Source organism: Caloenas nicobarica, chromosome Z (assembly GCF_036013445.1).
Source record: "Caloenas nicobarica isolate bCalNic1 chromosome Z, bCalNic1.hap1, whole genome shotgun sequence".
NCBI classification, from domain to species: Eukaryota; Metazoa; Chordata; class Aves; order Columbiformes; family Columbidae; genus Caloenas; species Caloenas nicobarica.
Genome location: NC_088284.1, coordinates 48,884,264 through 48,897,330, shown reverse-complemented (window position 1 = coordinate 48,897,330; position 13,067 = coordinate 48,884,264). Strand labels below are relative to the sequence as shown.

Here is a 13,067-nt window from a genome sequence, read left to right as displayed (position 1 = left end):
TTCCAATGAAAGAAACAAGAAATTTCAACTGAGGGATTTCTGCTTATTTCGAGAATTTTGTGTCTGCAAAAATAAAAGGGGAGCAAAATTAGTCCATTTCCAGACCAGACATGCTGGAAACTAATAACTGGTCCTATACTAATGAGTCATATAAGAACAAGAGTCTCTTTTTTTTTTTTTTTTCCGAAGGAAATACAAAATCCTTATGCTGTAGAAATGTTTGAGACGTGATTAATTACTTCCTTAGACAGGTATTGCCTGTGGCCCTTTAAAAAAACCCCAAAAAACCAAAAAAACCCCACAAAACCCTGCAACTCCTTTCTCAGCAAGAATTTAAGCAAGTAATGTCACATGAAAAAAACATTTTCCTTTATGTCTGTACCCTTAAAATCTCAGACATAACAAGAGTAAAGTAGGACCAACTTGCCAAGAAAACAAGCCTGTCAAATGAAGTTAAAGATTAAACATGGATCTTTTCTCATCAAAAGTAGTGGGTACGTTGAGTGTGGAGTGGTTAAAACAACTGTAGTATACAGTGCTGTTGACAGGAATTACTATTTCTATAATTTATTCCCATAATGGAGGACAAAGTTGAATCCTCTAAAATAATTTGGGAGCTTCAGGCAGTGGAAAAGAGTTGAGAAGAGGAGTACACCAAATACAAGGGACATAGTCCCACACTGATCATCAGTAGGAATGTGGTTAGATATATGCAAACATAAACACGTTTTCTTTTATCTAATTAAGGACAGAAATTAATGGAAGATTCTGAGAAAAAGCTTCTAATAAGCACAGTTAAGGTAAAAAATCTAACTAGTGTTCAGGTGAAGCACAAGAAGAATTACATACGTCCTGCTTTCGGTTAAAATAAGACCAATTCTCTCAGCCAATTTTCCTTTCAGCTAAGTTCTTCTAAGTAACTGCATTTTTCTGAATTTGGCTGCATGTTTTTCAGATAGTGTCCACTCCAGAGCTGATAATACCTGCTGTTTACAGTTTTACTGAGCTAATGGTAGGAATAGTACGCAGAAAAGGCCCATGTTTAGCTTTTATTGCTGTAGTAGTCAAGGTCACTGAGCAACCCTCCACAAGTGAGGTTTCTTAAAAGGGTCGTACTTGCAGGGAGAGGTGGACTAAACAGGTCACCCAAATTGACCAACAAGATATTCCATGCCATACACGCCAGACTCAGTTTAAAGCTGAGGAATCACAAGGGTCTCACTCTCTTGGTCTGTGCCCAGCATTTGAAGAGGACCCCGCCTGCTCTCTTGCCTGCAATCCTGATCCTGATTCCAGTCTGTGCATTCCTGAATCCAATTCCCATCTACTTCAGAGTCAAGCCCAGGATCTCCTGGTGTCTGCCCTGCAGGCAACTTTGTCCTAGCTGTTGGGCTACTCTGGGAAATTCAATACTGGTTTTGTATATTTTGCATTATTTCTTTCATTATTAGTATTATTAGTAAAGCTTTCCAAACTTTCCAACTTGCAAATCTCTCTTCCCTTTCCTTATTGGAGAGGGCAGGGGTTAATGGACAGCATCTTTCACACTTTATCGTTGCCCTGCAATAAATGGTTAAAACAGGACATTGGATATTTATGAAAGCAGAGACTATGTTCCAAGCTACCCTCAAAATTTATGTTCTTCCGAAAGAGAAGTTCCAAGAAGAACACCTGACCGGCACCTCAGTGCTTCATAGGCTGCAACGTGCTCAGATTGCTGAGAATGCTAAGGCAGAAAGCAGGCTGAGCTCTTCATGCTTATCAGATTATCTGACATCTTTTCTAAGCAGAAGGGTTGACTTTACTACAGCAGTGCATTCAAATAAAGAATAATATCTGAACTTCAAGTAAGAAAACATGTTTCTTCAGGTAGAACATCGAAAATGTCCTGCTTTAGGAAGTTGCACCAAACTCTAATTGGAATCACAATTTGCAGTAAATATGTGCATTTTCAGATCCAAGAATCGCATTTGGATCTATATTTTAAGTGATAAAGTATCATAAAATGTTATGCTATAGTAACAAATTACTAGAAATTCTGCCATTAAAGTCTGTTTTTTTAAAACAAAAAAATCAGTAATTCTCAGAGCTAAGTAAAAAGTAAGTATTCATGTGTTGCCATGGGCTAGATTTAATTATGTCAAACCAAAGATATTTAGAGATACTGATACTTAATATTTACCTATAGATCCCAAGTATGGCACTGTACAAAATAAAATCATTTTCATGGCACTAGCATGACAGAAAATATGCTAGGAAAGTAATAATGGCCCTCTGTGTTTGGGTTAAAAATCTAATCCTTCAGTGTGGAGGGGCTGAACGCGCTTGAAAATTAATTTTTATACACTCCTGTAACCTTGCTATCCCTGGTTAGTGTCAGAAGTATAAAGTCACACAAGGCTGCCTTTCTTATAGACTTGTATTCACAGGTAAATGAAGGGAACATATAACAACATGATTTTGCTGGTCCTTTGTAAACTTTGTTTATATTTGGGCAGGGGGAAGAAAGAGTAACTACAATTAATTCTACCTTTAGGTGTTGGAATTGGTCTCTCAAGTCCATCTGCATTACCTAAGGGGTCGTTTGAATCTGGAATTTCCATTTCACCTAGGAAAACAAAAAAAATTTTGTTGAATTGATGTTCTGAGTTAATATTTCTCTTAAACAGCATTACAACAGTGAGTTCAGCGAACTCATTGAGTCCAGATCCTGGTTCCAGAGTAGCACACAGGAAACACCTACTAACAAGGTCAAGATTTATACATTGCAGATCTGAAAACAATACAAAAAACAATAATGTACCCTGTGGACTTACCTACTGCTTGGCAAATATGGGCAGCGTTAAAACCTACTTTCCAGTTCTTATCAGAATAAAATTCACACAGTTTTACAAAAAAACCAAACATTTGCTGAAAGCAGTGCTGGCCCAGCAAATTAAGCAGTACCTGAGGTTTACTGAAAATCTCAGGTACAAAACTAGCATAAATCTGCTTTTGAATTTACATTACAGTAATTCAGATTCTATTTCTGGACGTCAGCCTCATCATCTCTTCTGACTTTCTTATCCTGTTCTTAGCCACATCCCTAAAATATATCTCCCAGATATTAAAATATCATAACCTTTATCCCATTGTTTCACAGGGTGATGAAAAGGATGGACATCTTTCTGTGTGCCTTCCTTGTTTGTGTGTAACATATATCAGAACAAGGTAGAAAAAATGTTTAGCTAGCATTTTCTGCAGACAGCAGACAATTCTTCCATGTTCCATTGCTTTGGCAGGTCTTACTCTGACCATTATAAAATGTGGGTTCACCTGTCCCTTTTGAAAATATGACACTGTGACACTGTGAGAAACAGAGCTGAACTTATAAACCAGATAAAAGTATAGGAGTGTTTTTACTAAAACAACTTCTCAAATTACATCCCCTGTAGCTTTGTATTTCCTAATTTACATTCAGACATCTAAATTCCCTGCCACCTCAGCATATCACCAAGAGAGCATTCAAGTTTAAGGTCATCGGGATCCAAAGTGAAATATGTGGGTTTTGTTGTAGATTTGTTATGGGTATACATGGAAATGTATTGGTGTCATGGTTTAACCTGAGCTAGCAATATAACCATGAAAGCTGCTCACTCACTTTCCCCTTCACCCAGCAAAGGGGAGAGAATCAAAAGGGAAGGGCAAAACTAGTGGATTGATATAAACACAGTTTAACAAAATACACTAATTTACTACTACTAGTATGTACAAAATCGAAATAGAATACAAAATAAAAGATATTCAGAGGAATTCCTCATGAACCCTGCCCACACCAAGCAGCCAGTCTCAGGCAGCAGCACCTGGTCCCAAAGCCGATCCCAGAGAGAGAAGAGAAGAAAAAGGCAAAAAGGCCCAGAGGCCTCTGCAAAACAGCAGGATGGTAAAAGGTCAAACTAAAGAAACTGCCAAACAGAAATCCACTGAACAGGTCTCCATCCCAGCTCCCAAAAAAAACTTACTCCGAACTTAGCCAGAAGATCCTGACTCTCCGTAAATATGATGCAAGACACTAATGGGATGGAATACTCTCATTGATCAGTCTGGATGTCAGTCAAGCTCTGCACCATCTATGCCCCCCTTCCTCGCTGCCTCACACCTGTGGGCAGCGCGCTCAGAATGTCCTTGGCTCTCAGACCAGAGCAACTGAAAACATTAACTCTGTCCCGGGGTGTTATTGTATTGTTCTCAAGCTAAATACAAACAATGACAGTGCTAGCTATGAAAAACAAACATTTCTAACTACATGAACAAAATTAAATCACTTTCAGTCAAACCAGCACAATTGGGTAAAAGGAAGCTAGGGAAAAGGCTCTCCCTCTTCCTTTTGTCCCCATTCCCTTTCCTTCAGACTAAACCCTACAACACTGACTGCAAGTCACAGTGATGAAACACAAGTAGCCCCATCCCTATCTTCCACCACATTATGAAAGAGGAAAATAATCAAGACTGTCATTATTTTTTATTTTTCCTTTATGCTTTTACCCATTATTTGAGAACATAAGATTCAGCTCACTTGCCTTTGACTTTACTAGGTGAAACACAGACATCCTCTACCTCAGGCTGGGTGTGAAGCTATTTATTTTGTTACAGTACTGCCACCTTGTCACTACTTGACCTCTCCCTTCATCTCCCACAGCTTGAGGTACCTAGCCTGGCAGTACTATTGATTCCACTTGAATTGTGTGGTCATTCACAGACACCCCAACTAGAGCAGTGGTGAAGACAGTACTGTACCTCTGGTAAGATACTCTCTTTCAAACTGGAACAGCTAATGCTTGGACAATCATCTTCTGCCACTGCAGGCATTGGCCAATGGAAATGATACACAGGCTTCATCTCCAGACTGGAGGGAGAAAGGGAATTGGGTGCCCGAAGTGGTGGCATTTCAAATTGCCATTGCAAATCCTGCCTCAGTGTGTCTTCACATCCCTGAGGGCACAGTGCGGAGTCAGTGCCTGACATTTTACTGTACAGAAGTTTTGTTGATTTGTTTGATTCAAATTTCAGCAGAGATACATCATGCCTCATTTTTACCAAGGGGCAGCAAGGCACATTCACCTCTATTCCCTTGCTTCTGTTTGACCTCCTCTGTGTCAAACAAGGAGTTTAGAATGGGACAGCAACATTTACCATCCACAAGAAAGAGAAATCCAAGATGAAACATTGGAGTAAAAAGAAGAGTAGGAAAAGCAATTGTTCTTTTAGTTCAAAGGCATGTGCATTTGGCTTGTTCTGCTGATCATAATCCACCAGCATTCAGAGGATGAAACATTATTTGTAGAGGCCCATTCTTAGGGACCCGTGGTTGCTTAACGCTCAGACCTCCAAACTCCAAACTCCCCAAGGCCGGAGTGGCACTTTTGATGTAATACCACGTGTCCAACTTTAAAACATTTGTTTCCATTTCTTCAGTCATTTAGTGGGATCCATAACAGGAAAAAACACTGCAAGCTCAGAAAAATGAACACAGAAATGTCTTCCTCTCTCTTCACTCCTTCTCAGACCCATATCTTTTAATTTTTTAAAGCTTTTCAAATCAAAGATTGTAAGAAAAAAAAGCACTTGCTGATTTGAAAATCTTTCAGTAACAGTTTTGTGTGACACACTCTTGTGCTTGATATGTTTATATCTGGAAAAAACATTAACCTCCAGATGCTCTTTATGCAATTACAAACCATAGACACCACCTATAAGCAAAGTCTCCATAACTAAGCAAAGCTAAAATTGAAAATCCTTTGTGTACTTTGTAAATTATAAATACAAACCAGCTCTGTCATTTAATCTTGCTTTTATGAAAAAAAAGTGTATTTTCTGTAATATGCAAAACTCTACTTCAACCACATTTATTATGAATTCCCAGCTTTAACCGTTAAATTTCTGTACCACAACCTAAAATAGAAAAAAGTTATTATCAAAATGAAATATTAAGTTTTTTATACCATAAATGCTTCTGGATCAGATGACCAACAGGTCACTACAACCAGATAAAACCTTTTCCTCTTGACTTAAAAAACTCTGCAGTCAGGAACTTCAAGGAAAAAGTCTCATGTTCTTGTTGGATATTATTCTTAGTGCTTTCTGATTTGCATTAATAACTTAGTACCTTTTTCCTGCTAGAATTAATTCCGTAGTGTTTTCCTCAACAGATGATAATTCCTGTTGTCATTTTTTCTTTAATTCCTCTCACTGTAGTGCAGATGCACCCCAATCATGTGCCATCACCAACTCTCTGCTGTCTTTCTCTTGTTTGAAGACCCTACACAACTGTCCAAATCTGATTTTTCACTTACAACCCTTTTCCCACTTTGTTTATTCAATATTTCAGTAAGGGTATCCTGTTTCACTTTTCTTCTTCCTACTTTCCATATCTTTTCCTGGCAGGATTTTTATTTGTTGTTCCAACACCTGAAGGGGAGGAAAGTCCACAACGTAATTTTAAGCATCTAACTTTCACTGTCATTCTCGATCAGCAATCAGCTACTGCTAGAAAAGATATAATTGTTCATTAAACTGATTTTAGATACAAGAAAGATCGTGTCTTTTTTAATACCTATTACAAATACGGCACTGTCATACAATGCTAAGAAAAAAGGTAGACCTGCAAAACACACAACTGGCAGAGCAGCAGCAACCCACAAAACAGTTGTTATTAAAAAGTGATAAGATAAATGCTCAATATTTGAACCTTACATGTGATATTATCAACTTACACTGGCAAGAAGTATGCTAACTAGCATGCTACTGCATAAATACGTAGTTAACTGAACACAAATCAATCACTCTGGTGTCTGGAAAGCGTCTTAATGAACATATCCATATTGGTACATGAGAAACCCCCACAGCACACTGGGCAACCGTGCAGGTATGTACAGAAACCACCTGCACAGGCTTGTACAGTCCAAGCCTGAAAGAGTGTGGAGAAGACAAAAAAAATGGCTAAAGGGGATACAGGCTATCGAACTCTCTTATTCAAGGCTACTAAAGAAAGTGAAGCAGACAGGGAATGGGAGTAAAGACATACCTGACTGAGAATAATGGAGACAAATGGAAAGAGTGCACATGAGGAAAGCTTATTCTTAACACAAGATTTGCTCAGAACTGTGTCTACTGAGGACCAAGATCTTGGGCTCAGAATAGTTAGTTCCATAAAAAGAAAAGCAAATCCAGCCAGTATCGGGTATTTCTAGGAAAGGAATGAAGAGTAAAACTGAAAGCATAACTATGCTGCTGGGTAAATCTATGGCTTGCTCTCATACATTGAACATTGTGTGCCATTGAGGTCCTTTCATCTCAAAGGGGTACAGAAGAGTTGGAAGAGTTTTAGAGAAGAGTAGTGAGGATAATGAAAATTTTAAAGCAGGTTTTGTACAGCTGCTAGGACTTGTCACTCTCGGAAGGAAATGGCTGAGGTCAATGACAGTAATGGTCTATGGAGTGATGAGAGTCTTAGAGAGGATGGACCAATCTCTCGGTAGAAGCAATACCAGTATGAGGGAAAAACAGCAAAAAGCAATTTCAAAACAAAACTAACACAACATAAAGTTTTCTCAAACAGTATATCATTAGGCTGTGGGCAGAGTTCATATAGGCAACTGGTGAGATCAGGCAAGTTCATGGAGAGAAATCCATTGAGACCTAACTAATTCACAGAAATTCTATGCAGGCAAGGAAGTCTCAGCATAAAATGGCTGAAGGCTACGTAAATACCCACCATAAAGTGGTATTGTGTACACCAGACCTCGTCTTACACTTCAGCATCTCCTTTTTGCTGCCATGAGAGCCAAGACACAGAGTTGCATAGATCTCTCATCTGCTCAAGTATGGTTACTCTCACATTTTTCACTTGTGTATGTTCTCTGCTCAGACATTAAATGTATCACAACTTATTTCTTAACACCTACTTCTTCGACCTACATTTGCAGTGATAGTGTCAGGTAGCAAAGATCACCAGTGTCTGTCTTCCTTTCACACTGCATGACCAGACAAGACCAACATAACCAGAACTCAGCCTGAATGCCAGTCGCCAGTATGGGACAACGCATGTGCCGCATGTCGGATTGCCAGGAATACCCCTCTTTTCAGGGATTACTCAGTCAAGTAAAATGCAGATGCTGTGAATAGTACCGCTTTGAAACTGCTCACTCACACAAAAAAATGATTTCCTAACTTTTCAGGGCAGCAAAGGAAGCTATTCCAATTTAAAGAAAATCCCGCTCCAAAAGAGAAACTATATTTACAGTCAGTGTTCTGTATTTCTGATGTACAAAATACATTCAGTTTCTTTGGCTTACTATGGCAAACTGCAGCAAGAAAACAAGCAGTATAGAAAATGGTTTTCCAAACTGAATATAAAGAATTATTGCTTCTTTTGTCAGTTCCCCTTTCCTGAAAATATGAGGAAGATTTGCTTACTGACACGGTTCAGTGCAGGTGGCCCCACTGCTCTGTTTTAGGCACCAATAACCAACACAATACACAAGCAAATGTCCTGTATCATTGAGACAGGAATGCCATTTCACATATTCAAAAACTAAATTGTCAAACTGACCATAATGCCAACCCACAAGGCATACACCATTCATCATAAAGGAGCAAAATTTTTCCTTCTGAAATGGTTATGAGTTCACAGATCATTCATTATCTGAGAGGTAATTGCAATAAACAGATTTCAAAATGCTCATGGTCATAAGCAGACATCAAAACAATACATTAATCTTCATTACGAAGCCAGTCACAAGGAGGCAGTTATCATAATTGATACCAGGGACAAACCAAGGCCTCAGCCTCACACAGGAAGAGTATAACAAAGCCAGGTATTTTCAACCAGAGTGGGCCTGATTAATTTAGAGCAGTTGAGGGCTGGCTGATGCAATGCCATGAAATGTTAATAACTGTCTTTTCAGCTCTTGCAGAGCACAAATGAGATCTTAAAAGATGGGAAATTGCACAAATCGTTCCTATTATTTATTAAAAAGGGTAAAAAGGAGTGCCAGAGAATTACAAACCCATCAGCTTAACTTCAATTCCTGGAAAAAATAAGGGAACAAAGAGGCTATTTTTAAGCATTTACAATAAAGCAGAAAGATGAGTAATAACTGACATAGAAGCCAACATTGAACTGACTTACATGGATTAGAACTGAACATAAGTCAACAATCTCAAGCTATTGCAAACACGGCAAACATCACACAGGGACACAGAAACAGTAGCAATCCTTCCAGTCTGCCCAATGCTAGTAAAGCCCTGGAGTGCTTTCTCCATTTTTTTGTATTCCATTTCAAGATGGATGTGGGTCCAACTGAAACACTACGACTAGTGCCATGAGGATGGTCTACAAAACACAACAAACAAAAGGAAAAAAGTGATTGGCTACTAGGCCTGCTTGGTCTGATGGAGATCAGGCATGGACTGAGAGCTAGCGTTCTTCAAACACAGATCTCAGTAAATGAAATTTTCCAGGGTGGCATATGAGGCAAGCATCTATTGCACGTGATACTGCAAAGATACAGCTAATGCTTCTTCTCCCATAGTGAGATAGAACCTCTTACGATCTTACTCAGTCTCATGATTCTGTGAGGAAAACAACCATCCTTCTACCATTGTATGTTAAATCCCAAAGCTTACAAATAAATCCTTCAACACTAATAATTGCACATAGCTACAATTAGGGAAACTGCAGATTTTTGTTCAGCCATTCCTTCCACTCATCAATAATCCTGTTTCTGGAGCTGAAACTATTTTCAGATTTAAACAGTAATATGCAAACTTTGCTTCCTGCGGCTGTAACCTTTGACTCGGGTTCTAACTTTCTTCCAATAACATACATCTCCCAAACTCCCTCTCTTCAGCCTAATACCCTCTAATATTCTGTTCTTTTCTTCATAAAACTTTGTTGACCTTCTGTCAATTACTAACCTCTGGAGCTCCCAAACAAAGGGCCCACTGTACCCTTTGATTCAGCTGCCAATCTGATTACTTTGGCTGGGGGAGGCAGGCTGCTTGGGTTGCTGAATCAGGGCCTTTCATTGAAATTTCTCTTTTCCAACATCTGCAGCCCCTGGCAACCAATTGCAGAGTGGGCTTGGCAGACCTGTAAAGGGAGGTGAATAGTCTACAAAAGATGCAGTTTGTAGCATAAAATCAGTGTGCCCCTTTCATAGTGATGGCAGATGAGAACCTCCACTGCACACGTTGCTGAACTACTGCAGCTTTGTACAAAAATAACTGAAAATGGGGCAAATAACCTGCACTTTTTGTTGCCGTTGCTCTACTCGGACTACTGCGAAGTCTGAAAAACAGGCACTTCTTAGCTTACTATCAGCTCGCAAAGCATACTATTCACAGGATAGTAAGTTAACTAGGTAGTTTAAATTTACTCTTTCACCATCCAAAATTCTTTATAGTTACTTTCAGTTAAATTCATAGTAATAAAAAGCTCTCACTATGAGACCATTAGAAAAATAGTAAGCTTTTCAAGCCCACTCTGTTATAACATCGAAATAAAATTAAATAAGTATATTTAAAGTAAAACCAACACAAGCCTGCAAGTCATAGAACCTTCAGAAACTGGTAGAAAACACAGACAAGAAACCTTTTACAAGAGCCAGGGTTGTTATACAGAATAAATTCCCACAATTTATAAGCATTCCTTATTGAAGAAAATCTCTCGTTCCATTAGTGTGAATTCGCCCCTCTTCAGATTTTTTCTGTTTTACCAAACAGCTCTACAGAACTGGTTTCATTTCAGTAAGTATCAGAAAAACCACTCTGTTGCAAAATCTACAAACTGCACTAGTGCAAAAAGGCAAATCTGAGGTTCACCATCTGTAGCAATGAAAAGAGCTTCATGATTTCTTTTGGACAGAAATTTTACCATTGATTTAAAATAAAGTTCAAACAAACACAAATGTTAAACCATCTTCATTCTGCACAGTGAGACCTCATTTCTCAAGCACATCTTACCAGAGAATCAAAATCCTATACTTTGGCATCCTTTTGCCAGTTAAACACATAGAGTGGGAATCTGCATATTGCATTAATCTCTGTTACTGTGAATGTTTGTGTTCACAGACTGATACAAGACAGACTAGCTGTCTGTTTTGGAAAACTAGTAGTCAAGTGCTTCATGAAAAACTTGCTTTACAAATTTCACAAGCTTTCTTCAGGAACTTCCTTGTTTAATAAAACAGTCCTTATTAACGTATCATCAAACCACTATAAAACACAGTAAAAGAAATCAACTGGCCATCAGCACAAAACTGCATAGAAGGATCGATTCTTGTTTTCCACACAGAGCTGCAATAAACCTCCGAAGCAGGAAAAAAGCAAACTGAAGATGCAGTTTATCCTCTCAGTTGTCAGCCAGGCACCTCACCAGGTATTATGAAGTCAGTGTGAAAAGAACAAAATCAGACAAGTCATCTAAAATATTATTACCAGGCATTCATACACAGACTTCAATGAATACTTTGATTTATTTTAATGCCTCATACTGTTAATGCATATTTTACATTAACCACACAGCTGCATTTTCAACTGCACTGTCAATCTTTACCCTTTCATTACACAATCCTCGTCATTGAGCTTAACTATTAAATAACTTAGATTGTTCCTCCTCCAGCTCGTATTTCCCACTTAAAACGAGAGTTCAGATATGTTAGTGAGACAAACCACAGGTACAGATTTATTCAGATTTCATTTACAGAGGAACCTTCACTAACAGCTGTTGTAACATTGCAGTAAAACAAGCAGCACACATGGAAAAGAAGACACATTTTAAAATCACTATTTTCAATGCACAATCAAGATGATGAAGATGATCTGGAGATGATAAACTTTGAATTACAAATTATTCTATTAATTCACAGCCAAAACGTTCTTTTGAATAAAGTCCAGGTCCTTTTATTTTACAACACAGAGTGGAGATCATTAAACAGGAACACAGCCTGCAGAAAGGAACATCCAAATCCTACTTTCAGTTCTTAGGACTTCCTACAAAGTCCTGGTCAATTCACCTTAGGCTGGATTGCTAGAAGCATTTGATGAGGAAGGATGCAGACAGATGTCTACCAAATCACCTGTCTGCAGTAAATATCCCTTAATCTTTTGTACCTCGGTTGCCCAGGGGCTGAGAGGGGGAAAGGTTAGCTCCCTGATGTGGTTCCCAGTGCAGCTGCAAGACTGTTTGAGTCAGCACAAGGAAGGGAGCAACACAGAAGCAAGAAGATGGGGCAGAGAAAAGGCAAGAGTGTTTTGATGGCTGTAGTGATTTATGCCACTGTCAGCTGATCAGAGAATTCCAGACTTAAACCTTATTTCTTGCACACTGTGGCAGAGAAAGCTTACAGCCACTGCAGAGCACTAGCTTTCCTCCTAGGAAAAAAAAAAAAAAAGCAAAAATTAAAACACTATTTGAAAACAAGATGCAATTATGCCAATAAAGCTGTTCTGAATGTTTAATAAGCAAGAATGAACTTCAAGGCATTTACAGCATAAAATACTTGAGGCTTTTTAAACCACAAATTGCATTTCAATGTCATTCCTAATTTAGCAACAATGGAACTAAGTCTCTGAGCTATCGCAAACATAGCTTTTCTGTACAACTGTATGTTGAGCAGTCCAAGTCAATATACCGAGGAGCATATAAAAGATTTGAACCATGGAAAAAACACAAGTCATTCTGGATTTCATAACAAATGGTCTCTGGTATTGCATTATGATAAAAAAAAAAAAAAAAAAAAAAAAAAAGTAAAGAAATTGTGGGTACATTCCAAAGCTCTTCAGCACTTCAGGTATAAAATCACAGTTTAAACACAACCAATAGAGGCTCTGAACACACCTGCAGTAGCTCAAAGAACACCAAGCAACATGATAATTATCCATGGCACTATACATGATTGATTATTTTACTGCTTCTGGCTGTGAAAACAAAATGCTCTCAACCAAAAGGTTGAAAATAATCATGATTTATGAGTGTAACACTCCATCAACTGAGATAAACAATGATTTGCACAGTGCTCTTTTTT

At 38.4% G+C, this 13,067-nt stretch overlaps 1 protein-coding gene across 1 annotated transcript in view; it reads right to left on the bottom strand.

Annotated features, from left to right (window-relative positions):
* The window catches only part of ROR2 (receptor tyrosine kinase like orphan receptor 2), a 153,021-nt gene that overhangs the window by 46,493 nt on the left and 93,461 nt on the right, over positions 1–13,067 (bottom strand). The window contains exon 2 of the mRNA XM_065656244.1: positions 2,531–2,608. Coding sequence (XP_065512316.1) covers positions 2,531–2,603 — 73 coding nt within the window. The 5' untranslated portion in view covers positions 2,604–2,608. The remainder of the gene's footprint in view (positions 1–2,530; positions 2,609–13,067) is intronic.